General features: G+C 47.4%; 2 protein-coding genes across 3 annotated transcripts in view; one reads left to right on the top strand and one right to left on the bottom strand.

Moving 5' to 3' along the window:
• Znrf1 (zinc and ring finger 1) overlaps positions 1–5,259 on the top strand; it is a 91,139-nt gene extending 85,880 nt beyond the window's left edge. The window contains exons 3-5 of one of the 2 annotated variants that reach the window (XM_051201772.1): positions 1,605–1,710; positions 3,747–3,838; positions 4,983–5,259. In XM_051201772.1, the coding sequence (XP_051057729.1) occupies positions 1,605–1,710; positions 3,747–3,804 (164 nt within the window). In that variant the 3' untranslated portion in view covers positions 3,805–3,838; positions 4,983–5,259. The other variant, XM_051201771.1, reaches the window with a different exon arrangement.
• Positions 5,260–7,753: 2,494 nt separating this feature from the next.
• Positions 7,754–12,661, bottom strand: Ldhd (lactate dehydrogenase D). Its single transcript, XM_051201761.1, has 11 exons — positions 12,538–12,661; positions 12,254–12,366; positions 11,898–12,039; positions 11,576–11,717; positions 11,280–11,439; positions 10,827–11,026; positions 10,602–10,730; positions 10,393–10,520; positions 9,739–9,829; positions 9,529–9,640; positions 7,754–9,440 (listed from the first exon to the last, which is right to left on the bottom strand). Exons 1-11 carry the CDS (start codon positions 12,607–12,609, stop codon positions 9,275–9,277), a joined length of 1,455 nt encoding a protein of 484 aa, XP_051057718.1. The 5' UTR covers positions 12,610–12,661; the 3' UTR covers positions 7,754–9,274.
• Between the last annotated feature and the right edge of the window lie 10,839 nt (positions 12,662–23,500).

Here is a 23,500-nt window from a genome sequence, read left to right as displayed (position 1 = left end):
CTGTGAAGACACCGTGACCACAGCAGCTCTTAACAAAGTAAAACATTTAATTGGAGCTGATTTACAGTTTCAAGGGTTTAGTACATTATCACTGTGGCAGGAAGCATGCAGCATGCAGACAGATGTGGTGCTGGAGAGATGGCTCAGAGTTTCACATCTGGATCAGCATCTGAAACCCCAAAGCCCACCGCTAGTGACACATTTCCTTCAACAAGCCCATTATCTCCTATTGCCTGCCTAATGACCAGACATTCAAATATATGAGCCTATGAGGGCCATTCCTATCCAAACACCTCATCAGTGCACTTCTTTTTTATTTATTTTTGTCTGGTTGGTTGGTTTATTATTGTTGTTGTTGAGACAGGGTTTCATTGTGTAGCCCTAGCTGTCATGGAACTTAATTTGTAGGCCAGACTGGCCTCTCAAGTGCTAGGATTAAAGGCATGCCCCACCACTGCCCAACTGAATAATCCATATTTTGTGGCTTCTTAATAGTTTTCTTTCCACCAAAATAATCAAGACACAAACAGCAGTGGGAAGAGAGGTCACCACAACAAAGGACCCCAATCCTGAACATTCTCAAGTCCCCTGACAAGGGCAAGACATATGACTTCTCTGGGTTTCCTCATTCACAAGATGAGCATGACTCTGTGACCCTTGCCTAGCGTGTAAGATCCTGCAGCTCAAAGGAAAACATAGACACAGAATCTCATTGTGTGTCATTTGATGGCCTGTGCAGTGGAAAGTGATCTAAGCTAGTCTTCCTCAACAGCCATGGCCTCCTCATTTGGTGCTCTGTTGTGGTTTGGGGGGGGACTTGCTTGTAACCCATATCACCTCTGCATTACCAGGCCTGTCTGTGGCTTTTTTGGAGTTTAGTCTAAGTGTTTTCCTTGGACAGTCTCTTTAGTCTGTTCTCTGAGCATGTTGCTCCACATCTATTCTGAACCTCACATCTAGACTAAAGCAGACTTATGGCCCTGTGGAGATACTCAATAGACACCTCTGCATACATCCCTCTCTAACCCTGCCCTTTCCTATGGAGTATCTTAATGACATATGCAGGCTATTGCCCGACACTTGTTAGCACATGTGCTGTTGCTCCATGCTCAGAGTTGACCTCCAGAGTGAGCTCGCCTTCTCCACCTCTAGTACCTCTTGGCTAAGCAGAGTAGATGAGAGTCAACAGGCGCAGCACAGCACAGCACAGTTCTGCCCTTGGGACTTGATTTCACCTGTCTGTGACTCCTTCAGTCTCTTTGCAACCTGTCTTAGCAGACTTCTTGAAGTTCCCAGGTGTCTGACAGTTCCTTTGTCTGGAATTTAATCCCTCCCACCCAGACTATGCCTCTGGCTCATATTACTGTGAACTCCAAAGATGTCCTTGAACAAACAGTCTGAGTAAGCACTTTTCTTCCATACCCCTAATGCCTGGGCTTCTGGGTCAGAAGACTCTTCTGGTTATCTCGTATTTCTCCCATTGCTGTGTTCCCCAGCATATGAAGCATCGGGGTTTAGATAATGCAAGTAGTTCTAGACCTGGGTTTGTTCTGTGCCACCCACCCACTAGTGATTAACTCTGTTGGTCTCCCTGTCTCTTACAGATGATGTGCTGACTAAAGATGCGGGTGAGTGTGTGATCTGCCTGGAGGAGCTGCTTCAGGGGGACACGATAGCCAGGCTGCCTTGCCTGTGCATCTATCACAAAAGGTACAAGGGCCTGACAAGAACAACTCTCACAAGTCTCACATCCAAGGGGTAGATCCCCTTCACCAACCATCCTCTTTGGTTATGGGATGGCCTGTATACCCTTTGCTCTCTGATAGGGGTCAGGCATCTTCTGTGCTGATGGGAAGCTCAGTCATTGCAAGGGCAGGGTGGAGGTGAGTTGCTCAAGGTTCAGCTCTGCTTCAGTCGTTCAGATGGTAGGAGCCATGGGCAGACCTGGCTTAAAGGGATCCAAGATCCCACCTCTGAACCCTGTCCTGCAGAGAGAGAGGTAGCAAGGGTAGAATGGCTGTCCTTGCTGGCCTGGACACCATCCTCATCCCCCAAGGGCCAGGAGGCAGGAAAAGCCAGTACCTATAAGTACCAAGAACTGCTGTAATTAGCCAGGCCAAGATTTGTCCTCTGCCTTTAGCAGTATCCTTTGGGGTTGTTTGTTTGTTTGTTTTCTAACTGGAAAAATATGACACCTCCTTGCCCAAGACAAGAGTACACTCTGTATTCCTGTGGCCACCACCTGCTCTCTGCTTCTCCAGCCCACACTGTTTCCTGGCATGGGGGCTTCTCTAAGCCCAACCCAGAACTACTGGCCTTGAATATCGATGCTGTGCCTGGTGTGTGATTGACTCTGGTTTCTACCATAGATTCTCTGTAGTATCCCAAAGAGACACTAACCAGAGCCAGAAAAGAAAACCCCTGGTCCTGGGAAGACCTAAGCAAATTATCTGTTTGGTCTCTGTTTGAAAATGCCCAGATGTGGGTTTACAAATCAGAACAGTGTCTTGAGGCACTTGCTATTTCTTCTTTGATGCAGACAGTCCTCTATAGACTCTGGAGAGTGAGGCCTTCCTATACCCCTTCCCAGGCTTCCTTATTTAGCAATGTCAAAGAGCCCAAGGGTCTAGCTTGGAGATCCTGAGAGGGGTGCCCTCATCTCCCCAGATCTAGCTATGCTTATCACTGCCAGTCTCTCATCTGGCCCCACTTCCTGCCGCTCCTTAGAAACAGTAACTGGCTGCCCTTTGTAGTCCACCTGCTGTCACCTTCTTAGTGTTAACTGTTGCCATCCTAGGCGCCTTGTACTTGGGATTTGGGCCTCACAAGGCCACTCTTGCCTTTTTATGCAAAGCCAGATCTACCAGAGCCTGCCCTACTGCCCCTGCCTCCTGCTGAGCCAGGATCATTCTTGTTTTGTTTTGTTTAAAAAAAAAAAAAAAAACGTATTTATTTATTTGATTTATTGAGGCAGGGTCAGCTGTCCTAGAGCTTATTCTGTAGATTAGGCTGGCCTTGAACTTACAGAGATCCACCTGCTTTTGCCTCCTGAATGCCAGGGTTAAAGTTGTACACCTCCACACCCAGTTTTTGTTTTTGTTTTTGTTTTTTTGATGTGCATGGGTATTTTGCTTGCATGTATTTATATAATGTGTGTGATGTGTGTGCCTGGTGCCCACTGAGACCAGAGGAGGGCATTGAATCCCTGGGAGCTGGAGTTAAAGATGTTTGTGAGCCACTATGTGAGTGCTGCAAACTGAACCTTGCTCTTCTGAAAGAGCAGCTAGGGCTCTTAACCACTGAGCTATCTCCCCAGCCCCCAGGGTGGTGTGTGTGTGTGTGTGTGTGTGTGTGTGTGTGTGTGTGTGTGTGTGTGTGTCTGTGTCTGTGTCTGTGTCTGTGTCTGGGTCTGTGTCTGAGTGCAGGATCCTACCAAGGCCAGAGGGGTCAGATTCCCCCCAGAGTTGCATTTATGGGTCTGTGAACTGAACTTGGGTCCTCTGGAAGAGCAGCATGCACTCGCAACTACTAACCCTACTCTCCAGCTCTGCCCCTGCCCCTGTGCGCTCATCATTCTTGATAGTGTTCCCTTTGCTACAGGTGGGGGGCGGGTAATGATTTTCCCCTGGGATCCTTTCAGGAGAGATTTAGAAAGTCCTTTCCGAGAGTCCAACCCCTTGACAGGCCCCCTTGGCAGGAGGAGTATTGTTAGCAGCTGATGTGTTTCCCCTTGGCACCCACTCCAGCTGCATAGACTCCTGGTTTGAAGTGAACAGATCTTGTCCAGAGCACCCTGCTGACTGACCCTGCTGGGCTGGCTTGCTGACTCCTCTCAAAGGTGAGCCCATAATTGATGGGGACTCTGGGCTTACAGGGTCAAGTTTCTGGGAGCTGGGGAAGAAGGGCCAGGCTGCCTGATACACACCCCTCAAGAAGAAGGCAGGAGCAGTTAGTTCCCAGGATGTAGAGGGCTTTCCTAGGGAAGCATAAGAGAGGGACAGCAGCATACTCATGAAGAACTCAATGCAGAGGTAGACTCTCATTGCTTTCCCTAAGGAAAGGCAGAAATATCCCCCGCAGGGTGCATCAGCTGGAGCAGATGAGCCCTAGCCAGGCTCTGCAGCTGTCTCATCGTTGCTCACCTCTCAGAGTCAGGCTCCATGGCTCCTTTCCCTAGAAATGGAAGAACCACTAAATAGAGGGCTGCCCACTGCAGAGAGCTCATGTGAGGTCTTCCACTGCTGGCTCTTCCACCGGCTGCCCACCTTACCCAGTGTCTAGGGGAATCTGAGGACTCTGGGCCATACTCAGCAGTGTCACCTAACAGCAGGCCAGCATGGCAGCGGTCTCCCACACATACATAGGTGTCGCCAGTGTAACTGTCCCATTTCCTCCCCAGGCTACCTCGTTTAACTGCTGACCCTCTCCTGCCCTCCACCCTTCCTGTGCTTTCTGAGGTCTATGCTGGCAACCTCCCCCCCCCCACCTCCTCTCCCTTCCCCTCGGTTCCTCCCTCTGCTCCCCCCCCCTTCCCTTTTCCTGGTAAACAGAACATAGATGCCAGAAAAACCAATAGCCCATTTCCCCTTCATCTCACATCCATAGGTTTGGGGGATCTCTTTTCTTCTCTTTCTCTCCTTTGTTCTGTTTTCTTTTGTTAGGTTTATTTTATTTATTCCAAGTAAATGCCCAGACCAGCTGACGGTGTCAGGCAAATCAGGGACATTTGCTCTTTTTACCTTCACCTCAAAACCTGATGACAAGGGGAGAAGACAAAGCCAGGCTGAGTGAGGCAGGGGATTGGACCCTGGCTTCAGAGTGCAGGTCCAAGTTGCCGGCTTGATGTTTGGCTTCCGGGGGCCTTCCTGGGCTGAACCAGATGCCCCTGCCGACCAACCTGCCCTCGGGGACACACTGCTGCCACCGTGACATGCAGCAGCAGCTCTCGACCAGATGGAGCTGACTTCTTCCGACCCACACAGGAACAGACAGCCCTGTTCCTGAGAGGAGGCTCCTCGGACACTGGACAGGGCACCCCTTCTGCACTGACTTCCAGAAAATGGTCCTCCTTCCTCCCTGAGGACACCCAGCTGGATGAGAGCGAGTCTGAGAGAAGAATGAATTGACCTCTATCCTTCCCCTCACCCTCAACCCAGGAGGGAAAGGGCATTTTCGTTTTCACCTTTGAAAGGCGTTGTGGGTCTGTCTTTAAAGTGTTTACAACAACAAAAAAAAATCTATAAAAAAGTCTAGTGTCGACTGGTGTTTTCCCTCGTGATGTTTACAGATTGCTGTTTGCTGCCCAGCTAATACCCACTCAGTGACAGAACCAAGCATAGCCATGTCTTCACCGCTAGCACTCTGACAGCGGGCGGGCGGGCGGGCACACTGTCACTTCCTTTGTCCAATGCCCCAGTTGGTTCTCTGTGTCACCAACCTTTCTACTTTGGGGATTTGGTTTTCTGTTTTCTTGTTTTTCTGTCCCGTCTTTCTGGCTTGGTTTTGCACTTGCCTCCCCTTTGATAGCTTAATTTCCTTGCCAAAAAAGAAAAAGACGAAGAAGAGCCCATCGAGGATCCTTCCCCAGGCCATCCATTCCCATGTCTTCCCTGCCTTCCTCCTGGATCTGGTCCAATGAGAGGATTTAACAATCACAAATACACTGAAAAAAATGTCTGGATAGTTTTCTTAGGCCCTTGTGGGTTGTTGGGTTTTTGTTTTTTTCTTCTTCTTGTTCTTCTGAGAAAACTTAGACTTTCTAAGGGAACATGTACTGCTACCCCTGTTTTCAGGCACACTGAGAACATTTTAGCCATTGATGTTCACACGTGGCATCAGCCCATGCAGGATAGGTTTCTGTATTTATATATTAAAATACAAAAAAAATTAAAACCTTACAAAATGTTTTAAAATTGTTCAAAGCTCGGGAGAAAAGCTTTCCTTCACCAGTCAAGGTGTTTTGATATGGTATTAAAATAATGTCTAATAAAAGATGCACCGTGTGATCTTATTTTAATGAGGTGTTGTTACACAGTCAAGAAGTGGAAAGCGAAGTCCAGTTCCCTCTGTCCACCTCCCTAGCCCAGCACTCCGTCAGCACCTGTAGTGGCTCTCAGCCACTCCTGGGCAGAGGGAATGGACAGTGCTGGTTCAGGTGTGTCTTTCAAGTTTATGAATTCTTAAGCACCGTGGAGTAATTGTAGTCTGCTGTCATTGCTGGTTGTGATGGAATGTTTCTGGGAAGATAGTCAAGGGCAAAGATCTTGCAGTCATTGGGTGCTGCAAGGATCTAGGCACCTCCAGGTGCCAGCCCAGCCGTCCCTCACAGCCTCTCCTTCCCATCCTCTATTCTGCTCGCCAGCTCAGTGCTGACTCATGGGCATGCTTCGCTGAGGGCCAGAAAGAGGCCCTGGTTTGGAACTGTGCCAGCTCACAGTCTCTGAACCAGAACCAGTCACTCAGCTTCATAAAAGTTGGCAAGTTGCAGGCTGGGCAGGAAACTCAGGGCAGGGGGCGGCAGTGTGTGCCTGCCCTACTCCTAGCCAGGTTCCAGGAGTTGCATTCTAGGGCCTCCTGCAGAGCCAGCTAAGGAAAGCTCTGGAGGGGGATGGCTACATATATCTGCCATGACCATTTCCAGACCTGCCCCTTGTACTGCTGCCTCAAGGCCCAGTCTCAACGGGCCCTCAAGTTTGGACTGTGCTGCCATTATTGCTCTGAGGTCACCTTTCCTCAGATGCTTCCTGAAGCAACTACTCTGCAAGGACATTTGTTGGAGGCCAGTGGACACATGTGAGCCAAGGCAGGCAGGCAAGCTCAGAGGACCGAGTGTTGAGACCTCGGGACCTGAACTGTGGGCACTGTTAATACCAGAAACTGGAATGTCTGTACTGGGGCACTTCTGGGCAGAATGGTGAAGACATTTCCTCTGAACTTGGTTCCTTGCCTGCAAAGTGGGGACAGGGATCTGCTCCAAAGGCCTAACACATGTACAGCAGGCTTCCTTGTAGCTTTGTCACTGCAAAGGGAGGGAGGGAGGGCACTGTTCTATTCCCAGCACCTCCAGCTTCTGCCTGGCAACTGTGTTCCCCTGTTCTATATATAACCCTACCAGCAGAGCTGGCAGGGCAGGGCCCAGCCCTGAAAGGGATCTCCTTGCCTGACCCCTGGGCCTGGAGACAGGCTGTGTGTGCCCAGCTGCCTTGGCAGTGCTGTGGCTGAGTCCGGTGGTTGAGTTGGTTGGGGCAACGCTCGCTGGGCCCCACACTGGGTGCTATTCTAGGCTCTCTAGGCGGTGCTCATCTCATCCCCCTTGACTCCTGCCCCCACCTGGCACACCAAAGCCCCCTGTTGGCTGTCATGTCCTCTCACTTTGGACCCAGATTGCCAGTGCCTGGTGCGAGGGTGGACTAGGCTTGTCTGGGCTTCCCAGGTGACTCTTGTGTTTGTCACCTGCCATCCAGACAACTCTAGAATCCTATGTTGCTTCTGCTCTGCCTTTCTGAGAGGGAAGAAATATGGAAGAGCCAAGAGATGGGTTCTTCCCCTTTGTGCTCTTAGGAGCCCAGAAAGCCTTCTGAGAGCTCCAGGAGCCCCTTTTGAAAACCGCCCATCTATTAGCCATTTAATAGTATTGAAGCTCATAGGAGAATGTCCTTCTTAGGAGATAGACGCCGAATTATATAGTTGAGTGATTTCAAGAAATGTATTATCTAACCCCAAATGGTTTCCCCCCAAAAATACACAAAGCAAATAAGGCAAAAATGTCCATTGTTGAATCTTCCAACGACTGATATTTCAGTGAATAGTGTACCTGTTCTTTCAACTTTTCTGTATGTTTGGAGTTTTCTTTAATAAAAGAAATTATGGGGAAATGACTGTTTATTGAGTGCCTACTAGTTTCCTGGAGGGTGTGGTAGGAGCCCTGCCCAGTGGAATTCAATTTAGGAAGGCTTGTGGGAGGGACAAGCAATCTGTCTCAGGGCAGGGTTCACTAGAGTTCTCTTTCCCTGGTGGTCGAGCGACTGATGTTTGATTTCTACATCCTGCAGTTATTTGGGAGGAAACCGTGAGACACACATTACAGTGAAGGGGCCCTAGAAACTGAAGTCGGACTGAGAAAGTAATGGGTGGCAGCCTCTGCCTGGGAACATGGTGGGAGAAGTGGTTAGGATCCAGGAGGCGTGAGAAGCTGCTGCTTCCCCTGCCTGTGGCTCCTTCCCTTTTTTGTTTGTTTGTTTTTGGTTTTTTTTTTCCAATCCAAAAACCTAGGAGTAAGGGATATGGTACTAGAGTTGACTGGGATCCACAAAGGGTAAAAGGTCTTGAGACTGGCCACCTGGTCCTGGATGGTGGGTGGCCCAAGGGTGGAACTGCAGACACTAACTAGTCCAAGAGCTGTCCCCAAGTAGATGCTTTTTCGGGTTTGTGGAGTCACGCGCCCTCTTGTGGATTTCTGGGGAACAATTGCTATGTTCCTCCTGACAGGCTCTCAAAACTGCCAAGCTCCAAAATGAACAAGGCCCCGACTTTGAAGGTAAAAGCTGGTGGATAATGCATCATACCATGCAGACGGGTGGTACACAGAGGATTTTCTCACCTCCATTTTTAATGGCCTCTGTAGCAGCAGCTTAGAGACTGTTCCAGGCCCAGCCTGATGGGGAAGCTGTCCTAAGCAACCTCCACCACAGGTGGATCTTCTGCCTCAGGTATGTGAAAGCGGAGGGGTTGGGACTGGCTTTCTTCCAAAGCCTCCACTCTATCCACATCCCCAGGCTACTATTAGTCTGAAAGGACAGGCCCAAGACAAGAGGATACAGCTGCAAATAAGGTTCACATTCATGGGTGGTGAGGGACAAGGAGAAGGCCTTACAATGTAGAATGGAAGGCTCCTTCCCTCTGCAGAAAAGGGGTTTTCCTATCCCTTTGTATAGAATGAGTCACGATGGTGCTGAACACCAACAGGACAGGCCTCCACAGAGGGTTCTCATCTTAGGTTTGGAGCAGACCCACCCCGTCTCTGCCAGCCAGCAAGAAACTCCACCAGGAAACCATGGGCTTTCTACTGGAGCAAAAGACTAAGGACAGCAAGGAAAGTAGCTCTCTAAGTCCGTCCTCTCCACCTTCACCTTGAGCCCCAGCTACAGAGAGATACCTGACGGGCGGAGATGGCATCAGTCATTCTATTTCTTGCAAAGTCATTGGCGTGAAGGGAAGGTCCAGGACAGGGACTCTGCATTCTGGGGATTGTGGGCCACCAAGTGTCTCAAGTTCCTTATAACACTTTGCCTGGGTTCATGAGACCTCGGGGATCCAGTGTGTCTTTGAGCTGCCGCATAGTCTCCATACCCACGGTGCCCACTTCTTCCTGCAGCAGCTGCCTCTTCCCCAGCCCGATGCCATGCTCTCCGGTGCATGTGCCATGGAGTGCCAGGGCACGCCTAGGAGGTCAATTGAAGGAACCCTCAGCAGCCTGCTCTCTGCCTCTTCCCTCCCCCAACCCCTCCCCCTCCCTGGCTCAGCCCTTACCTGCCCAGGTTTTCTGCAAAGGCCTTGACCCTGCTCTGCTCCTCCGCGTCATCTGGGTCGACCAGCATGATGCAGTGAAAATTGCCATCACCCACATGCCCAACAATGGCTCCTGGGGGAACCAGAGAACAAAGCTGTCATCCCAAGCCTCCTTGCCAGGGCCGTGACTGACCCCAATGCCTCCCAAACAGCAAGTATGTAGAACCGAACCTGTGAGTTTTGAGGCCTTAATCTCCTCCTTGGTCTCTACCACGATCTCTGGCAACCGAGAGATGGGCACACACACGTCCGTAGAATAGGCCTGAATCAGAAAGCAAGCTTGAGTGAGTCTCCCTAGCATGCATTGCCTATCTACAGGTAAGGACACTATGGCTCAGGCTAAGCACCAGTCCAGGGGATCTTGATGCCATAGAATGAAACATCTGTCCTTGGTGTGTTCATTATCCCAGGTCTTCACTGCCCCTTTTTTCGCCTGGACAACACGAAGGTTCCCAGCACCCCACACTACTGAGCTACATAATCTTGCCCAGAGCCCAGCCTTCTCTTCTGGGTGGACTGCCTCCTTCTGATCCATTTTATCCCCTAGGAGGTCTTTCCTCCATGTTTAATATTCCAAAGGGCTCATCACTGCAGCTGGAGCTGGCTCACATGAAAAAAAATCCCATGTTTTGGACATATAACCTCTCCCTCTAGGCTGGTTGGAATCTAGGTGCAAGGTGCAATGGTCTATAGTCCTGATCCTCATGTCCACTCAGCTAGCCCTTGGTGAGCCTCAGCCTCCTTGCAGTAAAGTAGTGGGTTGAGGGAAGGGATTATGGGATGGGCAGAACTGCAGATTCCACCTCCACCCCAGCCCCAGCTCACCTTCCGTCCAGGGGACAGGGCCAAGACTGCATACCAAGCATTGTGCCGTGCTGCCCAAAGCTGGCTGCGCTCTTCAGCCTCCTTGGCCCAGGAGAAGTGAGAGCCCCCATTATCCTGAGTGATTGCCTCTGTAGTGGGAACAGAAAGGCCGATCCTTAGTCGTGCACTAGGACAGCCCAGGCCCCACGGCACCACCCTCCCCAGCATACCTGTGCGTTGTAGCTGTTCTGCTAATGACTGCTGGGAGCCATGGAACTCCAGGAAAAGTGTGGGTGCCACAAGGCAATTCAGTTTGCTGTGCCTGTTGCAGGCATCCATCATGACGTCATCTAGGAACTCTGGAACCAGGGAGGAGGCTGGTTAGGTGAGCCCTGGCCTTCTGTGGGGCCCTTTTCTGTAGAACCCACTCCCATATGACCCAGTCCTTAGCTCACCAATACGGGCCACAGGCACTGCAGACTGGAGGATCTGAACTGTGCTGTCCACTGCAGCTTGAACACTGGGGAATGCACAGGTAGCTGCCACTGTGGCCTCAGGTGCAGGGTGCAGACGCAGGGTGGCAGAAGTGATGATGCCCAGAGTCCCCTCCGAGCCCACAAAGAGTCCTGTGAGATTGTAGCCAGCCGAACTCTTCCTGGGCCCAGGGACACGTAAGGTACAGGTGAGTGCCCAGGGCACGTGAGTGATTTCTGTCTAGAAGCCTAAAGCTAGAAGACAGGATAGGACTGATCTCCTACAGCCCCAGTTGTCATCACAGTGATTTAATGACCCAAATAGGCCTTGCACAGGGAGAGTCACTGTCACTGGCCCTCCGGACAGTTCCAGGGCCTTCCTAAGTATCACTCACCCATGCAAAAGGCCCTGAAACAAGGGCAGGTGGTGCTCACCTATAATGGCGGCCCCGGCCTGCAGTATGAAGCAGTCTGCCATCGGGCAGCACCACCTCCAGATTGATCACATTGTGGCGCATGGTTCCGTAGCGCACAGCATTGGTACCTGAGGCCCCAGTGGCTGCCATGCCACACAGAGAGGCATCTGCACCTGGGTCTAAAGGAGAAAGTGCCGGAGAAGGAAACTTGGGAAGCTTTATCCCTTTTGTGGGAAAGATGGGGGTCTTTGAAATTCCCAAGACAGCCCCCCCAAGGCCTCAGGACCCTGAGGAAGTGGTTAGTCCCAGGCCTACCAACAGGAAACCAGAGGCCACTGTCACGCAGGTGGGTGTTGAGAGCTTTCCGGGTGACGCCAGGCTCCACCACCACAGAGAAGTCTTCTGTATTCAGCTCCATGATTCGATCCATATGGGTCAGGTTGATGCACACGCCACCCTGGTAGCAGAGATGCCAAGAAGGCTACCCAACTAGGTCTCTAGGCCAGGCGCAAACCCCAAGACCCCATTCTGTGACTGAGCCCCCCCCAGACATCACACCACAGCTCTAGGATGACAGGTGGAGTAGCCATAAATGTGCCATGTGTAATGGGCCTGGACACAGGACACCCCACTATACCTGCACAGCACAGACTCCCCCTTCAACACCGGTGCCAGTGCCAAATGGGATGATGGGAACACCTTGGTTGTAGCACAGGGCTGCCAGTTGGCTGACCTGGTCCACATTCTGAGGCCACACCACAGCATCAGGAGGTTGACACCTAGAAGCGGGGAGGCCTCAGAAGTCTTGGAAGGTGTGGCAGCCCCTCGCCCTCTCATTTCCAGGAACCTGGAGTTTTCCAAGGACCTGAGGCCTGGGCCTCAGCAGAAGGGGATAGAGAGCACCTCTCTAAGGAGCATGTCAGCACATTCCAAACACATGGCAAGAGACAAGGACAGCCCAGGACCCTCAGTCCCAGCAGCAGCTTCTGATACCTGTGCATTGACTCATCGTGCCCATGATGCTCTCTGACGGCACAAGCAGTAGAGACATGGGGGCTCCCTACAACTGCCCTCAGAGCCTCCACAAAGTCCTGGCTGAGTCCTCCCTGCGGGGAAGGAACAGTGCAAGGGTCATAAGAAAGATAACAGGAGCCACAACCCTGCCCTGTGGCAGAAGAATGGGAGCCCGGCACATTGCACGATGACGTCACAGAGCCCCGAGAAGTTCACACCGGGCTCCGCACCCTCCAGGATCCCATACACACATACAGATATACCTGTGACCCCCTAGAGCAGTAACCCCTCCAGGGAGACAGCCTCTGGGTTGCCACTCGAAGGAGCTTAGCCATAACCAGACCACAGCAAAGTGAGAGTACTAGGAAGGGGAGGAGGCAGTGCCAGTCAGCCTCCAGCCACGACCAATGGCTGTACTGGGTGGAGCCTGCTTAAGGTGGAGCTAGCTTAAGGTGGTCCCTGCATATCTGGAAAACGGACAGGAGCTGCTTTTGTGACTTAAACGTCAACAGCTTCCTGTAGCCCTTCAAGCACCAACTCCTTGTGTGGAGACTTTAAAAAGTCCCACTGATTCCTTGAACTTCGTCTACACTTCCAACTTCCTCCTCCATCTCTAGGCTCTAGTTTACCTTTTCATTCCAGAGCTCAGGCCAGGTTCATGACCTTGGCACATGCACTGCACCCTGAGGCATAATATGCCTGCGTATGAAATAAGTATCACAAACAGAATGCAAACAGGGATCAAGGTCCGAAGACATTCAGTTAATGTCAGACAACCCAGGGTATGAGCCATTTCTCCATAACTCTTGGCTTTAGTTACTTTAGAAGAGTTGGCAAGATAACCATTTTTTGTTGTTTTTGTCAGCTTTGACAGAGATTCTTACTACAGAGCCCAGGCTGGCCTCAAAGTTGCAATCCTCCTGCCTCAGGCTCCCAAGTGTTGGGATTACAGACAGGCAAGCACTTACCACGCCCAATGTGACTTCATTTCAATTTTGACTCTTGTCAAAACAGTGTTTCTCTGGAGACATCACTGATTAACTGATGGTTTGGTTTCAACACAAGAATGGAATCTGTTCTGCTTGGTCCGATCTGATCCCGTGTTTTGTGCAAAAGGGGGCAGGGTGACAGGCATTGTGATTTGAATGAGAATGGCCCCATAGGCTCATATATTTAAATGCTTGGTCCCCAGTTGGTGGAAAGGTTTGAGAATGATTAGAAGGAGGTGTGTCATACATTTCCAGTTAGCTTCCTCTGCCTGGAGCTCCTGGATGGGATGTGAGCTCTCAGCTACTGCTCCAGCACCAGGCCTGCCTGCCGCTGCCATGCCCCCGGCCATGATGGTCATGGACTCTAACCCTCTGAACTCTAAGCCCCCAATAAACTCTTTCTTCTATAAGAGTTATGGTGTCTCATCACAGCAATAGGAAAGAAACTAAGACAGATATCAAGGAGTTAATGCCAATAAAACCCTTGGTGGTCAATTTTAAGCAACTGATAGGCGTGAAAGGAGGGCCTCTTAGGTCAGGCATGCCTAGAGTCCACCTATTTGTCCTGTGATAATATCTTGGAATCTCAAAAACTTAAGTTTAATGGAAGCAGAGGCAGGAGGATCTCTGTGAGTTCAAGTCCAGTCTGACCTACAGAGTGAGTTCCTGGAAAGCCATGTCTATGTAGAGAGATCATGTATATGAGAGAGAGAGAGAGAGAGAGAGAGAGAGAGAGAGAGAGAGAGAGAGAGAGAGAGAGAGTTTCAGGAAAGCCAAGGCTGTATAATGTCTCAAAAAAAGAGAAGAGGGGAATATAGTTTTTTTTTTTTAAACTGCAATCAACAAAAGCTGGAAATTAAGTACTTATTTAACTAGGTATTCCATTAGACATTAGAATGACGTCTAATGTTTTTTGTAGTTGCTAGGCAGCACTGTTCAGAGTGCACAGTATTAATGAACATCTTTGTTTAAAGAGAATAGCTAGGAGAACTAGAGGGATGGCTCAGCTTGGTGCTAGCTGAGCTTAGCAACCTGTGTTCAATCCTCAGCACCGACAGGTGTTACACACACTCTTTCCTGCCATCCTGGTCCCACAGTCGCATTAGCCCCAAATAAGCACACAAATGCTACATTAGTTATGAAACTAGTTGGCTGACGGCTAGGGCTTCTTATAGGCTAGCTCTGTCTTAATTATTAACCTATAACTACTAATCTATTTATTTCTGCATGGTCTTATCTTACTGGAGAATGCCTGACATGTGCCCTCTCTCCCCAGGATCACATGGCAACTCCTGCTTGCCTGCCTACCCTTCCCAGAATCCTCCTCATCTCCTAGTCCAGCCTATCTCCCTGCCTCATTGGCCAGGCAGCATTTCATTCATCAACCAATAAGAGAAACATATACAGAGTAGTATCTTCCTTTAGACAGGGTGAAGGAGAGAAGGGCTCCAGCCAGTTGTCCTCTGACCTATACACACATGCTATAATACACACACACACACACACACACACACACACACACACACACACACACACAGTCACATCTTTTTCCTCTGCCTCAGTTTCCAGAATTAACATTCAAAAGTTAAAACAGTCTACCAGGAAGCAAGCTCATAGTAACATTTCATTTAGTTGCCAGGTAATGGTGGTGCATGACTTTAATCCCAGCACTCCTGAGGCAGAGACAGGCAGATCTCTGAGTTGGAGACCAGCCAGGTCTACAGAGAGTTCCAGAACAGTCAGGGCTACACAGAGGAGACCCTGTCTTCCAGAAAAACAAAGACAAAAACAAAACAAGCAAACAAAAAACAAACAAACAACAAAAACACCATCAGCATACAAAAGGGTGATCAAAATTCTCCCTAGAGGCCACCAAGATAGTAAAAAAGTTAACCTTCTGTATGGTTACACAAATCACAGTGAAGATCTGAACACCCTCACTTCTCTGTCTCAAGTGGTTAAACAGAACCCCAGTTGGCTCAACAGAGACCCCCACCCAATTTCCAAATTGATAAGGCCTGTCATAAAACGGCATAATATCCCAAATGGTTCAACAGAACTCAAACAGTTCAGAGTTCTAAAAAAACAAAGTCAGTCACCACATAGCAATTACCAAAATGGTTCAAAATGAATCTAACTAGCTCAAAGGAGCCCCAAACCAACAGGAAAGCAAAGCCTGGGGTGCACTGAATGGAAAGAAACAAATACTCATTTCTCTGCTTTGTCCAGTAGAAGTAAAATACAGCTGATGCTCCTGACATGAGAAGATAAGGGAAAGTCCCTGGGATAACGTGACTCCAGCAGGTGCATGGGACCTTTCTTAATTATCTGAGGTCAATTTGTTCCAAGTGGCTGACACCAAAAAAGTTTCTGTCGTCTTGGTCATGTCACTGACATTGTGACTTGGAGTTAGTAGTTAGGGCCAGCGCCTGAGCCCTGGCATCACCTAACAAGCCAGGCTTAGCCACCCATTCCCAACAGGCCACTTAAGCAAACAAATAATACTGAAAAGAAGAGTAAGATGTATTAATGTGGCCACATTAGGAAGAGGAGCCAGGCGGTCCAGTGACTCACCCACCTCCAGGCCATCTTTGGGGTCCTAGCAAGAGGTTTAAGTTTAAGTAGAGGGTAAGAGGATGAATACGCTAATCAGTGCTAGTTGAGGTGAGGTCCCATCCATCATCACTGTCTCAGTTCCAGTCTCTCCTGCCAGGTGGTCTGACACAGTGTCAGTATAGTATGAAACCTCTTTTTGGGAGACAAGCTCTGCCTCTGGTTGGCACCAAAATCCCAGCCTTTTGCTCTTCCCAGCTTGAGGTCCATTATCCAATAGCCTGATAGCCTAAGGGAGAAACTGAGTATCAGTTTATAATATCTTCATTCCTGTAAGGATGGTTACACAAACACATCACTTTTAAATAATTAATTTCACTCTTTGGTCCCTGAAGGTCCCTGTTCATCTCATAATGCAAAATTCATTTAGCCCATCCTTAAAATTCCCAAAGTTTTAACAGTTCCAAAGTTGTTCAAAAGCCCTAACATCTCTGAAATCATGGCAATCTCTTAACTGTGAGTCCATATAAAATAAAACAAGCTACACACTTTCAATAAACAATGGCATGGAATAAACATTTCCAGTCCAGAATGGAAGAGTGGAAAGATAGCAAGGAAATATTTACTAAAGCAAGATCGAAACCCAGCAGGGCAAACACCAAATTCTGCAGCTCCATATCTGACATCTGGGACTCAAGATGGAACCATCTGGACTCTTAACAGCCTTGGACAGCTCTGCCCATCTAGCTCTACTGCCTGAAATACACATTCCCTCTGTCTTAGGCAGGCTCCAATCCCATGCCTGCAAATTTTCTCATGAGACATCCCGAGGTCCTGACATCTCCAACATCCTAAAGCCTCTGTTTCCCGTTAGGCTGCACCTTCAGACCTTTACATGAATCTGACTCTGCCACACATTGAATGGCTTAGGCAGTTTCTGGAACTTTGGCATGATCTTTACAACCTCCTTACTCTTGCATCTTTCTTATCTTCAAAACCAGAACTACATAGGCAAGTTCTCTTTCCGGCTTGAGATATATCTTGTCCCCTTGGGAACATAGTTGCACCAGCCTCTGTGTGCCTTCCAGGCTGACCCAGTAAAAATTCTTCCCTGGGCAGCCGTTTCGGAGCAGAGAACCCCTGTGATAGCATTCTTTAGGCTTTCCATTTTCACAACTTGGAGCCTTAGATGGGTGGGTTGATGGGAGATGTCATTCTGTAAATATGTTTCTCATGCTGGTTAATGAATAAAGCACTGTTGGCCAATAGGAAAGCAAGACAGGTGGGACTAGAGGACAAGGAGGATTGGAGGAAGTAGTAAGGAGGAGTCAAGATGGAGAGTCTGGAGAGAACAGAACCGCCAGCCACCTCTCCCTGGTAAGACCACGTGGAAATACATAGAAATGGGTTAATAATTAAGATAGAGCTAGCCAATAAGAAACTAGTACCTGGCCAACAGCATTATATCAAATACAGAGTCTCTGTGTGTTGATTGGGGCTGGCGTGGTGGTGGGACAAGACCAGCGGCGGCGGGCAGAAAAACCTTACTCCTTACAGTGGGTCTTTGCCTTCAGGGCACCTTACCTGTTATCCCAGTGCAGAGAAAGAGGCACAACTATAACAACTATAATGGCACTAAAATCTTCAGCAATTTCAGGTGTTTTGTCTATACCCTTCTTGTTTGTAGCTTTAAATTTGCTAACACTTCTTCCTCACCAGAACAAACATTTTCCATCTTTCTGTGTCTCACTGTGTATCTGAGTAAGAGCGTAACCAGATGACAGTCTGAATTCTGTCTTTAAACTTCCTCCACCAAACAAATTAGCCCTTTAATTTAAAATTCAGTTTCACTCAAATTCTCAGTACATGAGCAGAATGCAGGTAAAATATATTATAAATTACTTCTGCCCCATTCTTGACAAGGTCCTTGTTCCTTGTGAAAGCTCATAAACCAGGTCTCCACTAGACACTTTTCCTTTGGGATTCTAGCTCACCAGAATGGCCTATTCTCTGCTTACTGCAATCCAGAGATTCTCTAGCTTGCAACTTCAGCTTCCATATTCCTTCCAAAAGCCAGTTCCTAAGGACCGCATGGTCAGATTTATTACAGAAATAACCTCACTCCTGGGTACCAAGTTTCTTCGTTACTTAATTTTCTTGTTCTTATGGCAAATGCAGCTTATGGAAGGAAAAGTTTTCTTTTTGCTCACAGTTTGAGGGCACAGTCCATCATGGCAGGGAAGGTGTGAAGGCCAGAGCATGAGACAGCTGACCACATTACATCTGCATTCATGAAGCGGAGATGGATGCTCTACTTTCCTTATAGAACACATTCTGTGTGTGTGTGTGTGTGTGTGTGTGTGAGTGAGTGTGTGTGTATGTACATTTATGTGTCTGTGTGGGTACATTTATATGTGGGTATGTTTACATGTGTACATATGTGTGTGTGCATTCAAGTGTTTTCGTATATGAGCGGTTTAGTTACGGTGAAGAGACACAAGGCAACAATTATAAAAGAAAGCATTTAATTGGGGACTGCTTACACTTTCAGAGGTTTAGTCCCAATATTGTCATGGCAAGAAGCATGCTGGCAAGCTGGCAGATGTGGGAATAGTAGCTGAGAATTACTGGGCTGAGGATTCTGGGCTTGGCTTGGACTTTTGAAACCTCAAAGGTCACCCACAGTGACACACTTCCCCCAACAAGGCCACACCTCCTAGTTCTTCTAATCCTATCAAAGAGTTCCACTGCCTGGTGACTAAACATTCAGATATATGTGTCCAGAGCAGCATGGTGAGCATTCATGCATGTGAGAGTGGGTGTGTACTTGCTCTAGTAAGCATGTGCAGATCAGAGTACCACCTTGGGTGCCGCTCCTCAGCTCCCTTGTTGAGGCAGGGTTTCTCAGTATACCAGGCTTGCCATCCCAGGAGCTTTTGGGGTTCTTCTTTCTCCACCTCCCATCCCACTGTGGGAACCCTGGGGTTACAGATACGCCTGACAAGGTCCAGGCTCATGTGGGTTCTGGGATTCAAATTCATCTCTTCATGCTTACACAGTAAGTGCTTTTAACATACTGAGCCATCTCCCTAACCCAGGAACACATTCTGACTTAAAGAATGACCAGTGAAGAAACAATGGCTACCCTGTGGTTTTGGTGAATTTTTTTTTTTTTTTAAAGTAAATGATGGGAACTGTCACTTCCAGGAAAACAGCTGACTATATTTGTTGCTCAATGATAAAATGAGCTTTCATGTTAAACAGAATTTGGATAAAAGAGCTTGTACTGTGTCCCCATACATACCGGTGTTGATGAGAAAACTGGTGGAATTAATATGGTGCTTGGTACTGTGTAATAAAATGTGTCAGCATAGCTGGGTGGTGGTGGTACACGCCTTTAATCCCAGCACTCAGGAGGCAGAGGCAGGCGGATCTCTGTGAGTTTGAGGCCAGCCTGGTCTACAGAGCAAGTTCCAAGACAGCCAGGGGTACAAAGAAACACCGTCTTGAGAAAAAAAAAAAAAGTCAGCATATAAAAGTATGTGATTTGATGAGCCATTTTTTTTCAAATGATCAAGCTATGATGGTACATATTCACAACTGGATAAAAAACTCAATTAAAATGCAAGACTGAGGACTTTAAATAAATATTTAATTTTTAAAATGTTTTATTAATGAATATTTAGTATTTTTTGTTGTTGTTTGTTTTGTTTTGTTTTGTTTTTTTAGATATATGAGTGCTTTCATGTATGTCTGTGCACCATGGGCATACAATGCCCAAGGATGCCAGGAGAGGGAGTCAGATCCTATGGAGCTGAAGTTACAGATGGTTGTCTGGGTCCTCTGCAAAATCAGCAAGTGCTCTTAACTGTTAAGCTATCTACCAGTTCCCCAATTTTTTTTCCAAGCTAGTCAAGTAGGGGGTCTGGGAGCTGAAAAGATTTAGTTTCAATCATTTCTATATTTGTGTGTCTATGTGTATGTGTACATGAATGCAGATACCCATGAATGTCAGAAGTGGGCGTCAAATACCCTGGACTGGAGTTACAGGCAGTTGTGAGACATGCAACATTAGTGCTACATCTTTTGTTTTCTCGAGACAAATTTCTTTGTGTAGCTTTGTAGACCAGGCTTAACTCGAACTCACAGAGATGCACCTGCCTCTGCCTCCTGAGTGCTGGGATTAAAGGTTTATGCCGCTACTGCCAGGCACTGTACAAGATCTTAACTGCTCAGCAATCTATCTATTTCAAGACCAAGGAATTCAAATTCATATTGTGATGCTATTTTTTGTTTGTTTGTTTGGTTTCATTTTTTTGAGGCAGGAGCTCACGATGTAGCTATAGATGGCTTAGAACTCATAGAGATCTGCCTGCCACCTGCCTCTGCCTCATGCTAGGGTTAAAGGTTTGCACCACCACAGATGGGGCTGTGATAGTGTTTAGAGATGTGATTGTGTCACAAGATGATAACACTTGAGCAAGTAAATTTTTGTCACTATTCCATGAACAACCCACAGTATCGTCGATGCCTTGGAGCATTTATTCTACTTTCAGCTGTCACTGTTATTATAATTAAAATGTATGTGCATGCACTGCCCCTGTCATTATGTACATTCAAGCACATTACAAAGTAACAGGAGTGAATGTTTGGAGAAAGAGACTAAGCAACTGGTAGTGTCTGGTGTAGGTACTTGACAAAAGAACATGGAGACCTTAATGGGAAGTAAAGGAAATGAAATGGCATATTTCAGGCAGTGAATGTAGTTCAGTTGGTAGTGTGTTCACACAGAGCCCTGTGCGCTATTCCCAGCAACACATGAAACAGGTATGATGGTGCACACCTTTAATTCTAGCATTCAGGAGGTGGAGCCCGGAGACTCAGAAGGCCAAGGTTATTCTTGGCTACATAGTGAGTACCCCACCTTGGGTACCAACTTCAAGACCCTGTCTCCAAAAAAAAAAAAAAAAAAAAAAAAGAGGAAAGAAAGTGAAAGGAGCAGGCAAAAGCCCCTTGGCCTGAAGATTCCCAAACCCTAGAGGAGCTAAGAACTTTCCAATGGCTGATCAACCTCCTTCTTAAACAATAGAAATAGTCTGTTGTGCCCATAGTTCTCTAAGACGTTATGGCTGTTCCTAACAACAGAAAGAACAAATAAGTCCGATTGGTTGGACTGAAAAGCTCACACTCTATGTTAGTTGTCAGTGATGGAACACACAAGGAAAAACTCTTGTCTTTGATTCCTATGGGTGAAAAATATAACTGTAACTTGGCATAGCTTTTTGTGCGGGGCTGCCAGGAAAAGCAAGGCTCCCGAGTTCTTGTCCTGCAGCCCTGATTGACCAGTGACCTGCTTATTTGGTGATTTATTAAAGACTTTGGACCATAGGTGTTGTCTTGCTCCTTCCTTGTGGCTCACAACTGACTAGAATAACAAAAGGAAAAAAGAAAGAAAGGAAAGGAGGAAAGAAAGAATTGTATGTCAGCCAAAATATGCGCTGTGTTTTCAAACCCTTCCTCTGTATGCTTCCTGTATTCCTACGGGAGAAAGTAATAGAAAACAGTGCTTTGAAGTTTGTGAGTTCTTTAGAAACAGCACATACAGAGTGCTCATTTGGTGGGGTTATCATAACGAGAGTGTTTGACCTTTTTGTAGCTCCCAGTTTTGTCTCATGATATGCATAGTTTTTACAAAAAATAGTTTCTGTTTTTGGGTAGAGGTGTGTGAGGTGCTGGGAATCAAGCCCAAGGTCTTTACAAGCTAGCAAGTGTTCTATTGAACTACACCTCCAGCTTAAATAGGAGCACACTTGACAGGTTGTTATATAATTCCTGCTTCCCCCCCCTTTCATTTCTCAGTGAATTAGACATCTCCGTCATGTGATCAATGCACACCATTTTCAGTGTCTCTTTCAGTTCTATTTGTATATAACTACAATTTATTTGATCCACATAGTCAAAGATCTAGCTTGTTTTCAATGTTTTGAAAATATGATACATACTCTCTTTAGACCATTGTATATTGTGTGTGTGTGTGTGTGTGTGTGTGTGGTGTGTGGTGTGTGTGTGTGTGTGTGGTGTGTGTGTGTGGTGTGTGTGTGTGTGGTGTGTGTGTGTGTGTGTGTGGTGTGTGTGTGTGTGTGTGTGTGTGTGTGCACTCACCAATGTGCCACATTGTGCATGTGGAGGTCAGAAGACAACTTGTGGGAGACAGTTCCCTTCTTCCACCTTGTGGGGAACGAGGGACAAGGGATGTAGCTCAGATTGTTAGGTTTAGTGGCAAACACCTTTACCCTCTAAGCCATTTTGTCAGCCCTGTTTTTGTTGTTGGTTTGTGTTTGTTGCTGGTTGTTTGTTGTTTTTGATTTTCTGTGTCCGGATTGGCCCTAAACTAAGCCTCCACCTCTACTTCTGAGCACTGGGATTACTTCTGTGCTTTTCCTCCTCCTCCCCACACTTCAGAAACAGTTTGTGTATACTTTACACAGAGTCAAAATTTTCATTATTTACAAATGTTTAAGGTTTTTTGTTTTGTTTTGTTTTGTTTTCTTAGAGACAGAGTTTCTCTGTTCGGGAACTGTCTGTGGACCAGCCTCTGCCTCCCCAGTGCTGGGATTAAAGGCATGTGCCACCATCATCCCACAATTTTTAAGATGTTAGGTGTGAGCCTGGTGTTGGTGCCTCACGCCTTTAATCCTAGAACTCTGGAGACAGAGGCAGGCAGATCTCAGTGAGTTCAAGGCCAGGCTTGTTCTACAGAGCTAGTTCCAGGGCAGACTCCAAAGCAATGCAGAGAAATCCTGTCTCGAAAAACCAAAAAAAAAAAAAAAAAGTTAGGTGCATGAATGCTTTTGAATGCTTTGCCTATATGTATATATGTGGTGCACCATATACATGCAGTACTCACAGAAGTGTCCAGTACTGAAATAGTCATATAGGCATGATACTGTTCACATAATCCCATAGATGAAAGCTGAAACAGCAAGATTGTTAAATTTGCTTTCCTATTGGCCAAAAGTGCTTTATTCATTAAGAAATAAGAGAAACATATTTACAGAATGACATCTCCCATCACAGCCTAGACTTGGTAATAAGACCCTGTCTCAAACCAACATGGGGGTTATTTGTGCCAGCCCTTCCAAAAATAACTATAAAGCCGAGAAGTTAATGAAATGGTGGTTTGGTTTTGTTTGTGGTTTGTGTGTGTGGTGGGGGTTGGTTTTCCTAAAACAAGGTCTCACTATGTAGCCCTGGCTGGCCTGAAACTCTCTGTCCTCAGAGATCTGCCTGCTTCTACCTCCCGACTTGCTCCGATTAAAGGTTGCACTACTACGCCAGAAAGATGTGTGGTCTTTAAGTGGTCGATAGATACTAAGGTTGATATCTGCTTTAATGTACGTGTTTTGTAGTTGAATTTTAATGGATTACTCGTGAATTTTTTTTAAAGATTTATTTATTTATTATGTATACAGTGGTCTGCCTGTACGGCAGAAGATCGAATTTGTGAGCCATCATGTGGGCGCTGGGAATTGAACTCAGGACCTCTGGAAGAGCAGCCAGTGCTCTTAACCGCGGAACCATCTCTCCAGGCCACTCGTCAAGTTTCTAAAACCAAGGTTTTTAAATCGCATACAAGGAGGAAATAGATTGCACTCTCTCTGGGAGCAGAACACAGTCCACAGTT

Source organism: Phodopus roborovskii, unplaced genomic scaffold (genome assembly GCF_943737965.1).
Source record: "Phodopus roborovskii unplaced genomic scaffold, PHOROB, whole genome shotgun sequence".
In the NCBI taxonomy this organism is placed as follows: Eukaryota; Metazoa; Chordata; class Mammalia; order Rodentia; family Cricetidae; genus Phodopus; species Phodopus roborovskii.
Note: the sequence above shows the minus strand (reverse complement) of the source record. Positions and strands in the feature narration are given on the sequence as shown.